Here is a 22,045-nt window from a genome sequence, read left to right as displayed (position 1 = left end):
TAAATGCCCGAAACGTCTTTGTGACACCCGGAACTTGCACGAATAATATTTTAAGATATTATTTACATTCATGATTAATTTTATTAATCATTTTAATTAACTAAAGCTATTAGTTAGTTACTTGGGCTTATGTTGGACTTTTAGTTGACTTACTTGTTACTTGCTTACAACTTGGGCCTTTTAGTGTTAATGGACTTGTGTAAGCCCACCCTACATTTATTAATGGACCTTTAGCCCACTCTTTCAAAGTGTAAGTATTACTTAGGACTTGTAACTAGTTGGTTTGAACATTTGGAATCTAGTCATGCCATAATCCCCATGTGTAACCACTCTTTAACCAACTTTTGAAGCTTTAACACCCTAATAACCAAAGAACTTTGTCCTCCCCCTCCCTTTTCAGCTAGCCAACGGTTTGATGGCCTTTAGGAGTGATTTTTGGCTTTCATTTTTCATTACCTCACTTGCTAGACTTCTTCCATTCAAACACACACTTGATACCTCTCAAATTTCTCTCAAACTTCCTCTTCTTTCTCTTCATACTTGTAAGCAATTTGGACTTCTTTTCTCCCTTTCTTTTCTTTACAAAACCGTGGCCTTATACCCTTTAATCATCATCATTTGTAGTTCTTTGTTGTTTAAAGATTACTTGTCTTTGATTACTTGTCATTTACTAGTTGTTATTTACTTACTTACTTGTCTTTATTTACTAAGTTACAAGATCAAACTTTCTAGTTTTGATTCTTCATCTTTATCTTGTTATAACAAGAACATCCAAGAACATAATCTATCTAGTTATGTTCTACATATTTTGTTTCAAAAGATTTAAAGTTATAATCTTTATAATTGTTACTTGTGTTCTTGTTTGTTGTATGTTACTAGAATACCACCTTCATGGTTGGTTTAGGCTTATCATTCATTTTCTTTATTTCTTATTATTAGTAGCTTACTACACATTTGAACAAGGACATGAAACCAACAAGAGCTTACACTTTGGTGCAAGTATCATGGATCCAACACTTGGTTGTGATCTTTCTTAGTGTTCATGAACTTGTTCATAAACTTACATGTAACCTTGGTTCATCAAACACTTACAACACTTGCACTTGAGTTATGATGGACAAACCTTGGTCAAAATGATGTTAACACATCAACGAGTTGTACACTTGAAGCTATACGCATCAAGGATGAGAACCATGATGAGCATCAAGCACCAAGACACCGGAACTCACCTAAAACCCACTGTTTCTGTCCAAAAGTTTCTGTTCAGCTATTTCTGGAACAGACCAGTAGACCTGGGCTGTTCTAACCTTGATTTTTAGATAGAACTTTTCGAGTAGATAACTTTTCATATAGGACTCGTCTTAATCCGAGTTACGGTTTAGGATTTATGGCCCTCCGATCGTTACCATGTCCTTTAACGTTATGCAGAAATTTCTGACCTACTCGCACTTAGACCGTCGCCACGGTCAAACCAAGACGAGTTTACTTCTGTAAATTTTACCACACTTAAGGGACTCATAGACGGAGCCATGACCACTGGTCTCACCTTAATTCAGTAAGGGTAGAGGCCGTGGTGACTGACCGAAGTCAGCCTTTGTTTTAAACGACTTTCATAAACGAGCCTTACTTGTTACCTTTTGTTTAATGATGATTGATGATGACCCTTACGACCTTAATTACGTACTTGTAAACCTTTTGAGACGACTTATTGACTTAGTGCTATTTGACTTAGGTTGAGGACGTTTGGACCGTTACTTGCACACCACATTCCGACTACTACCTTACCATTACTACTAATCATTGTGAGTTATAGCATTCCCTTTTTACTTTAACTTATTTTGGGAACTGAGAATGCATGCGGATTTTATGTTTTACATACTAGGCACGAGTACTTAAACTTTATATATGTGTGGGTTATATAACGGCAGAAACATTCCCTTTAGCTCGGTAACGTTTAATCATTGGTTTTTGAACCGTGAACGCGAATCTTAGATATGGATCCATAGGGTTTGACATCCCCACTCGGGCTAGTAGCGCTAGCATTTAACGAGTGTTTAATACTTCGAGGTTATACGCACTTGCCAAGTGCACTTTAAGGGGGTACATTAAACGTTAAGTTAGTTACCGGGTGCCCACGGTTAAGCATATACTTTTACATACTTTTGAAACGCTCGTTGTAGCACTGAAATCTCGTGGCCTACTTACATTACTGTTATACTTAAACTATAGCTCACCAACCTTTGTGTTGACCTTTTTAAGCATGTATTTTCTCAGGTGCTTGATGTCGCTTCCGCTATCTTACTAGTCGTGCTGTAGAACCCGCTGCCTTGAGTTGTTATCGCATGACTACTTATGTTGCATTCAAACTTTTTACTTATGAACTCATGTTATGTAACGACCATTATGGTCACGTACACTTATTTAATGCTTCTACTTAGCGAAGCATACTTTTGATTTGTAAAACAATTGACGTATGTTATGACGTCACTTTTATTTATGAATGTAAACTCTGTTTTGAAAACGCATATAGTACTTAACCTTGTAATGATCCTGTTGTTGATGGTCCGTACATGATGATTTAGTACGGGGCGTCACATGTTGATTACTAGGACCTTGTTGGTTGTTGTATGGAACATTTCGGTTATAATTCTGGTTTTGATTGTAAATTGGTCTTGGCGGTTGATAATTATTCTGATAATTATTTCCAGGCCTTTGGTTTATATATGAAACATTCTCTCTTTGTTCCATTGTTAGTTCAATACTGAGACAATCTTTTGTTAAATGTGGTCCTCCACACTGCTCACAACTAATTCGTATTGAGGATATATCCTTAGTCATCTTTTCCATTCGTCTCTCGACAGCATCTATCTTTGCAGAAATGGAATCTAAGTCATGGATAGAATCGGCTTTAGCTGCTTTAGATGATCTAACAATATCTTTTTCTTGGTGCCACTCATGTGAGTGGGAAGCAGTGTTATCAATAATTTTATAAGCATCAGTTGCGGTTTTTTTTATAATAGAACTACCAGCTGCTATATCGATGTCTTTCCTTGTAGTGATGTCGCATCCTTGGTAGAATATTTGTACTATTTAACAAGTGTCTAAAGCATGTTGCGGACATCCTCTTAATAACTTTCCAAATCTGGTTCACGCCTCATATAGAGTTTCGTTTGGCTTTTGTGTGAACGTAACAATTTCCCCTTGAAGTCTCACGGCTTTAGATGCCAGAAAGAATTGTTTAAGAAAATTTTCAACTAAAACATCCCATGTATCAATCATCCCTTCAGGTAACGATTCCAACCAATCTTTGGCTTCTCCCTTTAAAGTCCAGGGAAATAACATGTGATATATCTGTTCATCCTCCATTTCTCAGCTTTTAAATAGTGTACAGATCCTATTAAAGGTACAAAGATGTTCATTTGGATCTTCCTTCGGCGCACCACTAAATTGGCATTGATTAGTTATCATGTGTAAAATTTGTCCTTTGATTTCATAATCTGGCGCATTAATGTCAAGTTGAGTAATTGCGTGACCTTGGCCAGTGCGTTTAGCTCTCATTCGGTCTTCCATACTTAGAGGTTCCAGATTCTCCATTATTGAATTTGTTGAATCTGAATCACTAGAGGATTCTGATTTAATGGTTGGTTCCTCGACAATCTCCGTTTGAATGATTGGTGGTTTCGGAGGAAAGATTAGTGGTTCAGGATCTATGAATTGTCCCTGAATATTCTCCGGATTCTCAATTGTGAGATCGGGTTCAAAAAATGGATTATCGGGAATTTGAATTGGAGTACTTGGTCGACTGGATGACGATTCTAAAGAAAAATCAACGGCGACAATATTTGGTAGATGTCTTGATCGAGTTACAGGTGGTGAACGTATAAAAGGTGGTGAACGTTTTGCTCGGTGCATTCACTGAATATCCTATTAGTTATAAAAGATAAAAATTATATAAGTTATCAAATTAATAGACTTTTCTGCTTTTGCCCACGTTTCGAATAGCCAATAGATGCAGCACGGAGACAGAACCCTTTAAATCGGAAGCTCACAACTCAGCCACTAACAAATCCAACTATTACTACGAAGCAGAAAATTTGGATGTCTATCAATTTAACCACTTAAAATAATTTTTTGTCGAAATTTAAAGAAATTTTAGAGAAGAAATAGAAAATTCTATGTCCTAAAAAAAACTAGAGCGGCGAGAAATAAGAAAGAAAAAAGAGCGCGTCGGAAAAACGTCGAAAAATAAAAGGTCAAAAAATAATAGGCGTCGATAAATAAAAATAAGAAAGAAAAACATCGAAACTTAAAATTCTAAAAACAAAATATTAAAAGTTGAGTCTAAAGGTATTAAAGCTTAAAAGGAATTCTATATCCCAAATGGCAATAACTTAAAAAGGTACTAAAATATATAAAACGGCGTCGCAAAATTCTAAAGCACCTAAATCTTAGTCTAAAGAAAAAGCACTTAAGGGATTTTACGGCAAAGCCTAAAAATCTAGAAATAAAAATAACTATGGCAAAAACTATGAATTAAAACTAAATACGAACAAAAAGTACAAATATTACGCTAAAACAAATAAAAAGATGCAAAATATAAAAATATACTTAAAGTTGCAAAAAGTACAATTTTTATAAAAATATTATTTTTATATTATTTATTTTATAAAAGTATTAATTTTATAATTTATTAAAACTAATTAATACATAAAATACAGATTAAAACTAAAAACTAAAACAAAAACTAAATTAATTATTTAATTAACTAACCCTAATTAGGGTTTAGAATAATAATAATAATATATACTCCGTAATTAATGCAGCGGAAAGTCAAACTGTGGCTTGTCAGAAAGTGCCTTCGGGCTCATGCGATCGCATGAGCTAGGGTTTCGGGCCACACTTTGGGCTGCTACAGTACCGGGCCTCGAGTGTTTTTGTATATATTTTTTTTCAGTTTTCTGTTTTATATTAATAGAAAATATTTAAATAAAATTTATATTTTTACAAACTAAAAATAAAAATAAAGAAACTTTATAAAACTTAAATATTTAACAAACTCTTAAAAATATATAAATTTTATTTTTCTTTTTATATTTTTGAATATATTATTATTATTTTTTTTAAAAACGTATATTTTTATAAGTAAAATAAAAATCTTTTTTTATATATTTAGCGTTGCGCTTTCGGCGTTTTAGCTTTCCCCGGCAGCGGCACCAAAAATACTTGATGTTATGCGAGGGGTATATGAAATAGTATTAATTTTTACAAGAAAATACTATTAAATACGATACAATTTTACACAAGATATTTATTTATTTATAGAATGGATATACCTAAACCTTGCTACAACACTTATAGGCAGTGTACCTAATCGTACAGTAGTGTAGTTTTTTTAGTAAGTCCGGTTCGTTCCACAGGGATCTTTTAAACAAGCTTAACGCTATATTTTTTAAAAACTGTATTTGTAAAAATACAAAAATATATATAAGTAGTATTATTATTATAAAAGGGGGTTTTTACCGTTTAATGACTGGTTTGTCGATTTTTAAAACTTTATTCGCAGTTAAAACCTAATGTAAAATATTAAAAATAAATATAACTTAATTTTAAGAGTAAAGTAAATAACGATAATGAAATTGCGATAAATAAAAGTGCGATAAAATAAAATTGCGATAATTAAAGAGTACGATAATTAAAAGTGCAATTAAATATAATGACAATAAATAAAAGTGCGATAATTAAAAGTGCAATTAAATATGAAATAAAAGAATTATGCTTATTTAAACTTCCATAATCATGATGTTTAGCGTGTTGATTTTTAGTTTATTCCCATGGGTTAATTGTTCTTTGTCCTGGATTATTCAATATGTCCATACGGATTTGTCCATAATAGTCCATCAGTCATAATCATAAAATACGGAAGTCTTCGTCAAATTATTCTTATTCCCGAAGTCAAATATTCCAACTAATTAGGGATTCGAATTGTAACAAGGTCTTAATACTTTGTTTAATGAATACACCAGGTTATCGACTGCGTGTAAACCAAGATTTTACTACTTTGTTAACAATTACACCAATTACCCTTGAATGTAATCCACCCCTGTTTCAACAAGTCTATTAACTATTAATCCAGTTCCGTGTCCGGTAAAATGAACAATTATTGGTATTTATAGATATCCCGCCCACCGTACCCAGTCAAGCGTATGTGTTATATATAAATACGTTAAATTATAAGTCTATATATTAAATTAACGAGGTATCGTTTAGTTATTATAAAACCCATTAATAGCCATAGTCTAATTTCCACAAGTGTCGTTCTTTTATCCAAACCCCAATTATTGTACAAGGCCCAATTACCCAATTTTAAATATTTTAGTCCAACATCATGATTACTTCGTCTTAAATAAGCATAATAATAACTTAGCTACGAGACATTAATTTAAAAATAACATTAACCATAACTTACAGTGATTAAAAATAGCGTAGCGTTACACGGACAGAATTTTGACTTACACCCTTACAATATTCGCTAACATACCCTTATTATTAGAATTTAAAATTAAAATTAAAATTATAATATATATTTATTTATTATACGTTGAGAGAAGAGAAGAAAAAGATGTATAAAATCATCACCAAGCTGCGAAATTTATAGGACCTGAACTGAAAAAGTGTGACATGCGATTGCATGGCTTTTGTGCCTCCAGGCCATGCGATCGCATGGAGGTAGGTACCAGCTCACATGTTTTTGTTCACAAGCTTGTCGACGTTTTAATAAATAAATATAATATATAAATAATTATAAGAATTATTTAAATATTATATTATATTTATGTGCATAGCTAATTTGTAATTTTTAGTCCGTTGCGTCGAGCGTTGAGAGTTGACTTTGGTCCCGGTTCCGGATTTTCGAACGTCCTTGCGTACAATTTAATATCTTGTATTTTGCGTTTCGCGTCTTGTACTCTTGTAATTTTGAGACGTTTCTTATCAATAATTGGAACCACTTTGATTGTACTTTGTACTTTTGAGCTTTTTGGTCGTTTGTGTCTTCAATTCGTCGAATCTGTCTTTTGTCTTCACCTTTTATTATTTAAACGAATATCACTTGTAAATAGAACAATTGCAACTAAAAGCTTGTCTTTCTTGAGGGATAATGCTATTAAATATATGTTCGTTTTTAGTATTATCACCCTTCCCCTCTCAACCATCCTTCATATGATATCCATCAAACTCTCATCTACAAATTACTTACTATGGCACAAACAGATGGCCCCTTTGCTCACTTACCAACGCCTTATAGGCTATGTCGATGGTTCCCTTATTAAGCCACCAGCTACTGTTACTGATGGCGCCACCAATCCTACCTTTACATCTTAGATTGCAGGAGATTAACGTGTCCTCATTCTCATTCAATCCTCGTTATCTAAAGAAGCCATGGCCGAAACCATCGGTCACACCACTGCTCGAGAAGTTTGGCTTGCCCTTGAATCTGCATACCGTCATGACTTGCTGGAGCGCACTCATACGCTTCGTGATTCTCTTCAACATCTCAAAAAAGGCTCTTCAACTGTTGCTGATTTCTCAAAGAAATTCAATGGTATTTGTGATCAATTACAAGCTATTGGTCATTGCTTAGGTGAAGACGATAAAATACATTGGTGTTTATGCGGTCTCGGTCCATCCTTTGAAACTTTCTCCACAACAAAACTACTTATTACTCCTCGCCCTACTTTTCGTAATCTCGTTTCTCAAGCTGAGAGCCACGAGATGTTTCTTCATTCAGTTTCGGACGCCCCTGCTGTTGCTCCTGTTGCTTTTAATACCACCTCATCTGCCACACCAAATTCCTCACGTGGTCGTGGTAATTACAATCGTGGGTCATATTCCAGAGGGTGTGGACGTGGTGGTTATAACAATTGTAAACTGCCTAATTGTCAATTATGTCATCAAAATGGTCATTATGCCAATGCTTGCCCTGATCTTCCAAAATTTGCTAGACCATCACCATCAATTGATGCTAATCTCGCCGAGGCTTTTCAAGCTCAATGTAATACCACACCCAATTGGTTTGTTGATACGGGTACCTCGGATCACATGACGTCAAATGCTAGCCAACTTGATTATACTACTCCTTATACGGGTAATGCTTCTATTTATTTTGCAAATGGGGATAAGTCACCTGTTTCTCATAGTGGCAAACTTACTTTATCTCCTCATATTTCATTGCTTGATGTTTTGGTTGTGCCAAATATTAAAAAGAATTTGCTCTCTGTTAGTAAGATCACTCATGATAATCAAGTTGATGTCTTATTTTCTGATCCGATGTTTTATATTCAGAACCGTCATTCCAAGTAAACTCTCGCTACCGGAAAACGTAGGAATGGCTTATATGTTCTCGAGCAAAGTCAGCATGCTTTTTTGGCAAAACTATCATCCACATGCACTAAAGCTTCTTTTGATTTATGGCATTCTAGATTAGGGCATGTGTCTCATGACGTTATTTCTCTTTTAAATAAACATGGTTGTCTATCTATTACTTATGGTTTACCGAATCCTAGTTTATGTTCTTCTTGTCAGTTAGCTAAAAGCAAACGTTTATCTTTTGATATTAATTTGAAACGTGCTTTGAATATATTGGATTTGGTTCATTGTGATTTGTGGGGACCTTCTCCCATTAATTATATTAATGGTTATCATTATTATGTTATTTTTATTGATGATTACTCCAGGTTTACGTGATTCTATCCACTAAAAGCCAAGTCTGATTTTGCTAGTGTTTTTGCATCATTTATTGCTTTAGTACAAACTCAATTTTCATGCAAAGACTTTTCAATCAGATGGTGGCATCGAATTTACGAATCATGAAGTTCGTGACATGTTGCTTAAAAATGGTACTCATCATCGGCTCTCTTGTCCATACACTCCTCAACAAAATGGGCGAGCCGAACGTAAGCATCGTCATGTTGCCGAAACAGGTTTGGCTCTTATGTTTAATGCACACATGCCAGCATGTTATTGGAGTCATGCATTTAGCTCTGTGGTTCATATTATTAATCGTTTGCCAACAAAGGTTCTTGACAATAAATCGCCATATGAGTTACTTTTTTCCGTCAAGCCAAACTATGCAAATTTTCAGGTTTTCGGATGTTGTGTATTTCCGTATCTTCGGGATTACTCTTCTCACAAGCTTGCTCCAAGAAGTGCTTCGTGTGTTTTTATTGGTTACAATACTCGCTATAAGGGCTATCAATGTCTCGACTTATCTACTCAGAGTATTTATACTACTCGTCATGCTCAATTTGACGAAAAAGTTTTTCCTTTTAAAGGACAATCATTGATAGCTACACCTCTTCTATCCACTTACTGTGATGACTATCCCTCATCACAACCTTCGTTGCCACCTATACCGTTACCTACAAGCTCACCAAAGCCTTCTACTCCTTGTAACTTATGCACAGCACCTTCCTCATCTTCGGTTCTGGATGTACCGACAACCTCATTCAACCATGATGGTGCTCCACCAGCGCCTTCGGTGCCTGCTTCACTAGCACCTTTGGTAACTGCTACTGATGGACATGTTTCGACTTCCCAACCTGGTCATCCTATGCAGACTCGTTCGAAAGATGGTATTTTTAAGCCGAGACATTTCGCGGATCTTTCTCATCTTAAGTCATCCACACTACATCAGGCTCTTTTTGCCTCGCATGAGCTGAAAGGGTTCAAATCTACTGCCAAGGACCCCAAATGGTTTGATGCTATGTGTGAGGAAATGAAAGCATTACAACAAAATCAAACTTGGGATTTAGTTCCACGGCCTGTTAACTTCAACGTTGTTGGTTCCAAGTGGGTTTTTAATACCAAGTTTCTTGCCGATGGATCCATTGACAAATATAAAGCACGCTTAGTTGCCCAAGGATTCACTCAAGTACCGGGTATCGATTATTCTTTTACCTTCAGTCCCGTTGTTAAAGCTTCTACTGTTCGAGTTATACTTTATTTAGCCGTTTAGAATAAATGGCCTCTTCATCAACTCGATGTCAAAAATACTTTTTTGAATGGAAATCTCTCCGAGGTGGTTTATATGGAGCAACCTCCGGGTTTTGTGAGCACTCGCTTTCCAAATCATGTTTGTCGGTTAAAAAAGGCTCTCTATGGTTTGAAACAAGCACCTCGGGCTTGGTTTCAACGATTAAGCTCTTTCCTTGTAAGTTTGGGGTTTACGTGCAGTCGAGCTGACACTTCTTTATTCGTATTCAAGAAGGATTCTAATATTCTATATCTTATTTTTTATGTTGACGATATTATTCTTACTGGTAATAATGCATCTATGGTTCGAGATTTTATCACCCGCTTAAACAAGGAATTCCTTATTACCGATCTTGGAAAGCTTAACTATTTTCTTGGACTTGAAGTTTCTTATCTTCCATCAGGAATATTTTTGAGTCAATCTAAGTATGCTCATGACATACTCGCGCGTGCTCAACTCTTGGATACAAAACCTATAGCTACACCGTTATCTACTTCAACTTATCTTACTTCTAACGGACAGCCTTACACTTATCCCACTAAGTATCGTTCTTTAGTTGGTGCACTTCAGTATCTTACAATCACTCGTCTCGATCTTTCCTACGCAGTCAACCAGGTAAGCCAATTTCTTCATGCCCCAACTATTGATCACTTTCAGGCTGTCAAACGGATATTAAGATATGTTAAGGGCACCATATCTTATGGGTTATCGTTTCTTCATGCTTCATCTCCAAATATTTTGGGCTATTCTGATGCTGATTGGGCTAGATGCATCGAGACTCGTCGTTCTACCTATGGTTACTCCATCTTTCTTGCCGGTAATCTTGTCTTTTGGAGTGCCAAGAAACAACCAACAGTGGCCCGATCTAGTTGTGAATCTGAATACCGAGCCATGGCAAATACTGCTGCTGAAATTTTGTGGCTTGCTCATCTACTTCGAGAGTTGCATGTATTACCTCCTGGACGTCCCACTTTATTATGTGATAATCGAAGTGCTATCTTTCTAAGTCAAAATCCAATTTCTCATAAGCGTGCTAAGCATATTGATATTGATTATCATTTCGTACGAGAATTAGTGCTTTCAGGGAAACTTCACACTAAGAATGTCTCCACTCATCTTCAACTTGCCGATATCTTCACTAAAAGTCTTCCTCGTCCTCTATTTGAAGACTTTCGATCCAAGCTTCGAGTTGGTTCACCCCCATCTTCGCTTGCGGGGGGGGGGGGGGGGTAACGGTTTATATATAGTGTATATTGTGTACATCTTTTATTTATGTTATATATTGTATGTATCTCTCTTATTTTGGATACTTTGTAATCTATTTAAATGGCATAATACAATACGCACAAAAAGGTGTGTTTTACCCATCGTAATAACTTGAATCTCGTTAATTGAAATGTCCCGTTCATATTGATTATAAACGTTCCATATTAATTGATTTCGTTGCGAGGTTTTGACCTCTATATGAGACGTTTTTCAAAGACTGCATTCATTTTTAAAACAACCATAACCTTTATTTTATCAATAAAGGTTTCAAAAGCATTATGTAGATTATCAAATAATGATAATCTAAAATATACTGTTTACACACGACCATTACATAATGGTTTACAATAGAAATATATTACATCGACATATGTTTCTTGAATGCAGTTTTTACATAATATCATACAAACATGGACTCTAAATCTTGTCCTTAAATCTTGTCCTTATTTTAGTATGCAACAACGGAAGCTTTTAGTATTCACCTGAGAATAAACATGCTTAAAACGTCAACAAAAAATGTTGGTGAGTTATAGGTTTAACCTATATATATCAAATCGTAACAATAGACCACAAGATTTCATATTTCAATATACATCCCATACATAGAGATAAAAATCATTCATATGGTGAACACCTGGTAACCGACATTAACAAGATGCATATATAAGAATATCCCCATCATTTCGGGACACCCTTCGGATATGATATAAATTTCGAAGTACTAAAGCATCCGGTACTTTAGATGGGGTTTGTTAGGCCCAATAGATCTATCTTTAGGATTCGCGTCAATTACGGTGTCTGTTCCATAATTCTTAGATTACCAGACTTAATAAAAAGGGGCATATTCGATTTCGATAATTCAACCATAGAATGTAGTTTCACGTACTTGTGTCTATTTTGTAAATCATTTATAAAACCTGCATGTATTCTCATCCCAAAAATATTAGATTTTAAAAGTGGGACTGTAACTCACTTTCACAGATTTTTACTTCGTCGGGAAGTAAGACTTGGCCACTGGTCGATTCACGAACCTCAAGTTTTCTGGATAAAGCTACTGAAATGAGAAAAATGGATCTAGCTTTAAAGGATCCTTGGATGGCTTGAAAGTTCTTGTATTAGAAAGATATCTTACTGTAAATAAGAAAGATTTCTTGAGGTTGGATGATCACTTTACAAGATTGGAAGTAAGCTAGCAAACTTGGAAGTATTCTTGATTTTATGAAACTAGAACTTGTAGAATTTATGAAGAACACTTAGAACTTGAAGATAGAACTTGAGAGAGATCAATTAGATTAATAAAATTGAAGAATGAAAGTGTTTGTAGGTGTTTTTGGTCGTTGGTGTATGGATTAGATATAAAGGATATGTAATTTTATTTTCATGTAAATAAGTCATGAATGATTACTCATATTTTTGTAATTTTATGAGATATTTCATGTTAGTTGCCAAATGATGTTTCCCACATGTGTTAGGTGACTCACATGGGCTGCTAAGAGCTGATCATTGGAGTGTATATACCAATAATACATACATCTAAAATCTGTGTATTGTACGAGTACGAATATGGATGCATACGAGTAGAATTGTTGATGAAACTGAATGAGGATGAAATTGTAAGCATTTTTGTTAAGTGAAGTATTTTGATAAGTGTCTTGAATTCTTTCAAAAGTGTATGAATACATATTAAAACACTACATGTATATACATTTTAACTGAGTCGTTAAGTCATCGTTAGTCGTTACATGTAAGTGTTGTTTTGAAACCTTTAGGTTAACGATCTTGTTAAATGTTGTTAACCCAATGTTTATAATATAAAATGAGATTTTAAATTATTATATTATCATGATATTATGATGTACGAATATCTCTTAATATGATATATATACATTAAATGTCGTTACAACGATAATCGTTACATATATGTCTCGTTTCAAAATCATTAAGTTAGTAGTCTTGTTTTTACATATGTAGTTCATTATTAATATACTTAATGATATGTTTACTTATCATATAATCATGTTAACTATATATATAACCATATATATGTCATCATATAGTTTTTACAAGTTTTAACGTTCGTGAACCACCGGTCAACTTGGGTGGTCAATTATCGATATGAAACCTATTTCAATTAATCAAGTCTTAACAAGTTTGATTGCTTAACATGTTGGAAACACTTAATCATGTAAATAACAATTTCATTTAATATATATATAAACATGGAAAAGTTCGGGTCACTACAGTACCTACCAGTTAAATAAATTTCGTCCCGAAATTTTAAGAAGTTGGAGGTGTTGACGTATTTTCGGGAAATAAATGCGAGTATTTCTTCTTCATCTGATCTTCTCATTCCCAGGTGAACTCGAGTCCTGTACGAGCATTCCATCGAACCTTAACAATTGGTATCTTGTTTTGCTTAAGTCTTTTAACCTCACGATCCATTATTTCGACGGGTTCTTCGATGAATTGAAGTTTTTCATTGATTTGGATTTCATCTAACAGAATAGTGAGATCTTCTTTAGCAAAATATTTCTTCAAATTCGAGACGTGGAAAGTGTTATGTACAGCCGCGAGTTGTTGAGGTAACTCAAGTCGGTAAGCTACTGGTCCGACACGATCAATAATCTTGAATGGTCCGATATACCTTGGATTTAATTTCCCTCGTTTACCAAATCGAACAACGCTTTTCCAAGGTACAACTTAAAGCATGACCATCTCTCCAATTTCAAATTCTATATCTTTTCTTTTAATGTCAGCGTAACTATTTTGTCGACTTTGGGCGGTTTCAACCATTGTTGAATTTGGATGATCTTCTCGGTAGTTTCTTGTATTATCTCCGGACCCGTAATCTGTCTATCCCCCACTTCACTCCAACAAATTGGAGACCTGCACTTTCTACCATAAAGTGCTTCAAACGGCACCATCTCAATGCTTGAATGGTAGCTGTTATTGTAGGAAAATTCTGCTAACGGTAGATGTCGATCCCAACTATTTCCGAAATCAATAACACATGCTCGTAGCATGTCTTCAAGCGTTTGTATCGTCCTTTCGCTCTGCCCATCAGTTTGTAAATGATAGGCAGTACTCATGTCTAGAAGAGTTCCTAATGCTTGCTGTAATGTCTGCCAGAATCTTGAAATAAATCTGCCATCCCTATCAGAGATAATAGAGATTGGTATTCCATGTCTGGAGATGACTTCCTTCAAATACAGTCGTGCTAACTTCTCCATCTTGTCATATTCTCTTATTGGCAGGAAGTGTGCTGATTTGTTGAGACGATCAACTATTACCCAAATAGTATCAAAACCACTTGCAGTCCTTGGCAATTTAGTGATGAAATCCATGGTAATGTTTTCCCATTTCCATTTCGGGATTTCGGGTTATTGAAGTAGACCTGATGGTTTCTGATGCTCATCTTTGACCTTAGAACACGTCAAACATTCTCCTACGTATTTAGCAACATCGGCTTTCATACCCGGCCACCAAAAATGTTTCTTGAGATCTTTGTACATCTTCCCCGTTCCAGGATGTATTGAGTATCTGGTTTTATGAGCTTCTCTAAGTATCATTTCTCTCATATCTCCAAATTTTGGTACCCAAATCCTTTCAGCCCTATACCGGGTTCCATCTTTTCGAATATTAAGATGCTTCTCCGATCCTTTGGGTATTTCATCCTTTAAATTTCCCTCTTTTAAAACTCCTTGTTGCGCCTCCTTTATTTGAGTTGTAAGGTTATTGTGAATCATTATATTTATAGATTTTACACGAATGGGTTCTCTGTCCTTCCTGCTCAAGGCATCGGCTACCACATTTGCCTTCCCCGGGTGGTAACGAATCTCAAAGTCGTAATCATTCAACAATTCAATCCACCTACGCTGCCTCATATTCAGTTGTTTCTGATTAAATATGTGTTGAAGACTTTTGTGGTCGGTATATATAATACTTTTGACCCCATATAAGTAGTGCCTCCAAGTCTTTAATGCAAAAACAACCACGCCTAATTCCAAATCATGCGTCGTATAATTTTGTTCATGAATCTTCAATTGTCTAGACACATAAGCAATCACCTTCGTTCATTGCATTAATACACAACCGAGACCTTGCTTTGATGCGTCACAATAAATCACAAAATCATCATTCCCTTCAGGCAATGGCAATATAGGTGCCGTAGTTAGCTTTTTCTTCAATAACTGAAACGCTTTCTCTTGTTCATCCTTCCATTCAAATTTCTTCCCTTTATGCGTTAATGCAGTCAAGGGTTTTGCTATTCTGGAAAAGTCTTGGATGAACCTTCTGTAGTAACCAGCTAGTCCTAAAAACTGGTGTATGTGTTTCGGAGTTTTCGGGGTTTCCCACTTTTCAACAGTTTCTATCTTTGCCGGATCCACCTTAATACCTTCTTTGTTCACTATGTGACCGAGGAATTGAACTTCTTCCAACCAAAATGCACACTTTGAAAACTTAGCGTACAATTCTTCCTTCCTCAATACTTCTAACACCTTTCTCAAATGTTCACCGTGTTCTTGGTCATTCTTTGAGTAAATAAGTATGTCATCAATGAAAACAATGACAAACTTGTCAAGGTATGGTCCACACACTCGGTTCATAAGGTCCATGAACACAGCTGGTGCATTAGTTAAACCAAACGGCATGACCATAAACTCGTAATGATCGTAACGTGTTCTGAAAGCAGTCTTTGGAATATCATCTTCTTTCACCCGCATTTGATGATACCCGGAACGTAAGTCAATCTTTGAATAAACAGACGAGCCTTGTAGTTGATCAAATAAGTCGTCAATTCTCGGTAGTGGATAACGGTTTTTGATGGTAAGTTTGTTCAACTCACTGTAGTCAATACACAACCTAAATGTACCATCTTTCTTCTTGACAAACAAAACAGGAGCTCCCCACGGTGATGTGCTTGGTCGAATGAAACCACGCTCTAAAGTTCTTGTAATTGGCTTTGCAGTTCTTTCATCTCGCTGGGTGCGAGTCTGTAAGGAGCATGAGCTATTGGTGCAGCTCCTGGTACAAGATCTATTTGAAATTCAACGGATCGATGTGGGGGTAATCCCGGTAATTCTTTCAAAAATACATCGGGAAATTCTTTTACGACGGGAACATCATTGATGCTCTTTTCTTCAGTTTGTACTTTCTCGACGTGTGCTAGAACAGCATAGCAACCTTTTCTTATTAGTTTTTGTGCCTTCAAATTACTAATAAGATGTAGCTTCGTGTTGCCCTTTTCTCCGTACACCATTAAGGGTTTTCCTTTTTCTCGTATAATGCGAATTGCATTTTTGTAACAAACGATCTCTGCTTTCACTTCTTTCAACCAGTCCATACCGATTATCACATCAAAACTCCCTAACTCTACTGTTATCAAGTCAATCTTAAATGTTTCGCTAACCAGTTTAATTTCTCGATTCCGACATATATTATCTGCTGAAATTAATTTACCATTTGCTAATTCGAGTAAAAATTTACTATCCAAAGGCATCAATGGACAACTTAATTTAGCACAAAAATCTCTACTCATATAGCTTCTATCCGAACCCGAATCAAATAAAACGTAAGCAGATTTATTGTCAATAATAAACGTACCCGTAACAAGCTCCGGGTCTTCCTGTGCCTCTGCCGCATTAAGATTGAAAACTCTTCCGCGGCCTTATCCATTCGTGTTCTCCTGGTTCGGGCAATTTCTAATAATGTGGCCCGGTTTTCCATATTTATAACAAACTACATTGACATAACTTGCTCCGACACTACTTGCTCCGCCATTACTCGTTCTGACACCATTTGTTCCTTTCGTTCTGTTAACCCCTGGTCCGTAGACCTCACACTTCGCCGCGCTATGACCATTTCTTTTACACTTATTGCAAAATTTGGTGCAGAACCCCGAGTGATACTTTTCACACCTTTGGCATAGCTGCTTCTGATTGTTGTTGTTGTTGCGGTTATTTTTGTTGTTGGGATGATTGTTGTAGTTGTTGTTGTTGTTGTTGTTGTTGTTGTTGTTGTTGTTGTTATTGTTGTTGTTGTTGTTGTTGTTGGGCCATTTGTTGTAGTTGCGATTGATGTTGCGATTGTTGGGATAGTTGTTGCGATTATTGTTGTAATTGCTGTTGTTGTTGTATTGGTGATTCTTATCACCGTTTTCCTCCCACTTTCTTTTGACTTGCTTCACATTGGCCTCTTCAGTAGTCTGTTCTTTAATTCTTTCCTCAATCTGGTTCACTAGTTTGTGAGCTATTCTACATGCCTGTTGTATGGAGGAGGGCTCGTGTGAACTTATATCTTCTTGGATTCTTTCCGGTAATCCTTTCACAAACACGTCGATCTTCTCTTCCTCATCTTCGAACGTTCCCGGACACAATAGGCATAATTCTGCGAATCGTCTTTCGTACATGGTAATATCAAATCCTTGGGTTCGTAACCCTCTAAGTTCTATCTTGAGCTTATTGACCTCGGTTCTGGGACGGTACTTCTTGTTCATCAAGTGCTTGAATGCTGACCACGGTAGTGCATAAGCATCATCTTGTCCCACTTGCTCTAGATAGGTATTCCACCATGTTAACGCAGAACCTGTGAAGGTATGCGTAGCGTACTTCACTTTATCCTCTTCAATACACTTACTTATGGCAAACACCGATTCGACCTTCTCGGTCCACCGTTTCAATCCGATCGGTCCTTCGGTTCCATCAAATTCCAAAGGTTTGCAGGCAGTGAATTCTTTGTAGGTGCATCCTACACGATTTCCTGTACTGCTAGATCCAAGGTTATTGTTGGTATGTAGTGCAGCCTGTACTGCGGCTATGTTTGAAGCAAGAAAGGCACGAAATTCCTCTTCGCTCATATTCAAGGTGCGTCGAGTAGTCGGTGCCATTTCCTTCAAAATAGTCAAATGTAACGAGTTAATCATATAGAATATCAAGAGTAGTCAATAGTATTTCGTAGCGTAATATGAACTTATTTATAAAAGCTCTTTCTTCATATTAGCGTTTTATCGATCCCAACTGTTTCCGAAATCAATAACACATGCTCGTAGCATGTCTTCAAGTGTTTGTATCGTGCTTTCACTCTGCCCATCAGTTTGTGGATGATAGGCAGTACTCATGTCTAGACGAGTCCCCAATGCTTGTTGCAACGTCTGCCAGAACCTTGAAACAAATCTACCATCCCTTTCAGAGATAATAGAGACGGGTATTCCATGTCTGGAGACAACCTCCTTCAAATACAATCGCGCCAACTTCTCCATTTTGTCATCTTCTCTCATTGGCAGGAAGTGTGCTGACTTGGTGAGACGATCAACTATTACCCAAATAGTATCATAACCACTTGCAGTCCTTGGCAATTTAGTAATGAAATCCATGGTAATGTTTTCCCATTTCCATTCCGGGATTTCAGGTTGTTGTAGTAGACCTGATGGTTTCTGATGTTCAGCTTTGACCTTAGAACATGTCAAACATTCTCCTACATATTTAGCAATATCGGCTTTCATACCCGGCCACCAAAAGTGTTTCTTGAGATCTTTATGCATCTTCCCCGCTCCGGGATGTATTGAATATCTGGTTTTATGTGATTCTTTAAGTACCATTTCTCTCACATCTCCAAACCTTGGTACCCAAATTCTATCAGCCCTATATCGGGTTCCATCTTCTCGAATATTAATATGTTTCTCTGATCCTTTGGGTATCTCATTCTTCAACTTTCCTTCTTTTACAACCCCCTGTTGCGCCTCCTTTATTTGAGTTGTAAGGTTAGTACGAATAATTATATTCATAGATTTTACACGAATGGGTTCTCTGTCCTTCCTGCTCAAGGCGTCGGCTACCACATTTGCCTTCCCCGGGTGGTAATGAATCTCAAAGTCATAATCATTCAACAATTCAATCCACCTACGCTGCCTCATATTCAGTTGTTTCTGATTAAATATGTGTTGAAGACTTTTGTGGTCGGTATATATAATACTTTTGACCCCATATAAGTAGTGCCTCCAAGTCTTTAATGCAAAAACAACCGCGCCTAATTCCAAATCATGCGTTGTATAATTTTGTTCGTGAATCTTCAATTATCTAGACGCATAAGCAATCACCTTCGTTCATTGCATTAATACACAACCGAGACCTTGCTTTGATGCGTCACAATAAATCACAAAATCATCATTCCCTTCAGGCAATGACAATATAGGTGCCGTAGTTAGCTTTTTCTTCAATAACTGAAACGCCTTCTCTTATTCATCCTTCCATTCAAATTTCTTCCCTTTATGCGTTAATGCAGTCAAGGGTTTTGCTATTTTGGAGAAATCTTGGATGAATCTTCTGTAGTAACCAGCCAATCCTAAAAATTGACGTATATGCTTCGGAGTTTTTGGGGTTTCCCACTTTTCAACGGTTTCGATCTATGCTGGGTCCACCTGGATACCTTCTTTGTTCACTATGTGACCGAGGAATTGAACTTCTTCCAACCAAAATGCACACTTTGAAAACTTAGCGTACAGTTTTTCTTTCTTCAATACTTCTGGCACTTTTCTCAAATGTTCTTCGTGCTCTTGATCATTCTTTAAGTAAATAAGTATGTCATCGATGAAAATAATGACAAACTTGTCAAGATATGCCCCACACACTCGGTTCATAAGGTCCATGAACACAGCTGGTACGTTAGTCAATCCAAACGGCATAACCATAAACTTGTAATGACCATAACGCGTCCTAAAAGCATTTTTGGAATATCATCCTCCTTTACTCGCATTTGATGATATCCAGAACGTAAATCAATTTTCGAATAAACCGACGAGCCTTGTAGTTGATCAAATTGTAGTGACCTGAACTTTTCCATGTTTATATATATTAATTGAGATTGATATTTACATGACTAAATGTTTCCAACGTGTTAAGCAATCAAACTTGTTAAGACTTGATTAACTGAAATAAGTTTCATATAGACAATTGATCACCCAAGTTGACCGGCGATTCACGAACGTTACAAATTTGTAAAAACTACATGTTGTGGTATATATAGACATATATATATGGTTTACATGAGATTATGATGAGTAAGTATCTCACTAAGTATATTAACAATGTGTGATATACATAAGAAATGAGATTACTAAGTTAAGAAACTCGAAATGATATATATAACGATTATCGTTATAACAACGTTTTACTAGGTACATATGAATCATATTAAGATATTGATACACTTGGTTAATTATTTTAAATGATAATTAAATATATCATTAAGTGTATTAATAATGAACTACATATGTAAAAATAAGACTACTAACTTAAAGATTTCGAAACGAGACATATATGTAACGATTATCGTTGTAACGACATATAACTGTATATATCATACTAAGATATATTATATATCATAATATCATGATAATGTAACAATTTAACATCTCATTTGATATAATAAACAATGGGTTAACAACATTTAACAAGATCGTTAACCTAAAGGTTTCAAAACTACATTTACATGTAACGACTAACGATGACTTAACGACTCAGTTAAAATGTATATACATGTAGTGTTTTAATATGTATTCATACACTTTTGAAAGACTTCAAGAAACTTATCAAAATACTTCTACTTAACAAAAATGCATACAATTACATCCTCGTTCAGTTTCATTAACAATTCTACTCGTATGCACCCGTATTCGTACTCGTACAATACACAGCTTTTAGATGTATGTACTATTGGTATATACACTCCAATGATCAGCTCTTAGCAGCCCATGTGAGTCACCTAACACATGTGGGAACCATCATTTGGCAACTAGCATGAAATATCTCATAAAATTACAAAAATATGAGTAATCATTCATGACTTATTTACATGAAAACAAAATTACATATCCTTTATATCTAATCCATATACCAACGACCAAAAACACCTACAAACACTTTCATTCTTCAATTTTCTTCATCTAATTGATCTCTCTTGAGTTTCATCTTCATGTTCTAAGTGTTCTTCATAAATTCCATAAGTATAGTTTCATAAAAATCAAGAATACTTCCAAGTTTGCAAGTCTACTTCCAAGCTTTCTAATCCATTCCAAGTAATCATCTAAGATCAAGGAACCTTTGTTATTTACAGTAGGTTATCTTTCTAATTCAAGTTAATATTCATATTCAAACTTTGATTCAATTTCTACAACTATAACAATCTTATTTCGAGTAAAAATCTTACTTGAACTGTTTTCGTGTCATGATTCTGTTTCAAGAACTTTCAAGCCATCCAAGGATCCTTTGAAGCTAGATCTATTTTTCTCATTTCCAGTAGTTTTATCCAGAAAACTTGAGGTAGTAATGATGTTCATAACATCATTCTATTCATACATATAAAGCTATCTTATTCGAAGGTTTAAACTTGTAATCACTAGAACATAGTTTAGTTAATTCTAAACATGTTCGCAAACAAAAGTTAATCCTTCTAACTTGACTTTTAAAATCAACTAAACACGTGTTCTATATCTATATGATATGTTAACTTAATGATTTAAAACCTGGAAACACGATGAACACCATAAAATCGGATATACGCCATCGTAGTGAAACCGGGGGCTGTTTTGGTTTGGATAATTAAAAACTATGATAAACTTTGATTTAAAAGTTGTTCTTCTGGGAAAATAATTTTTCATATGAACATGAAACTATATTCAAACATCTTGGTTAAACTCAAAGTGAAAGTATGTTTTCCAAAATGGTCATCTAGACGTCGTTCTTTCGACTGAAA

The 22,045-nt window shown here is 35.6% G+C and overlaps 1 protein-coding gene across 1 annotated transcript; it reads left to right on the top strand.

Moving 5' to 3' along the window:
* The first annotated feature begins 10,084 nt into the window (after positions 1 to 10,084).
* Positions 10,085 to 11,263, top strand: LOC139840790 (uncharacterized mitochondrial protein AtMg00810-like). The gene has a single exon (XM_071831037.1). It carries the CDS (start codon positions 10,085 to 10,087, stop codon positions 11,261 to 11,263), a length of 1,179 nt encoding a protein of 392 aa, XP_071687138.1.
* Positions 11,264 to 22,045: the final 10,782 nt, after the last annotated feature.

Source organism: Rutidosis leptorrhynchoides, chromosome 4 (assembly GCF_046630445.1).
Source record: "Rutidosis leptorrhynchoides isolate AG116_Rl617_1_P2 chromosome 4, CSIRO_AGI_Rlap_v1, whole genome shotgun sequence".
Taxonomy (NCBI): domain Eukaryota; kingdom Viridiplantae; phylum Streptophyta; class Magnoliopsida; order Asterales; family Asteraceae; genus Rutidosis; species Rutidosis leptorrhynchoides.
This window is presented reverse-complemented; position numbering and strand designations above follow the sequence as displayed.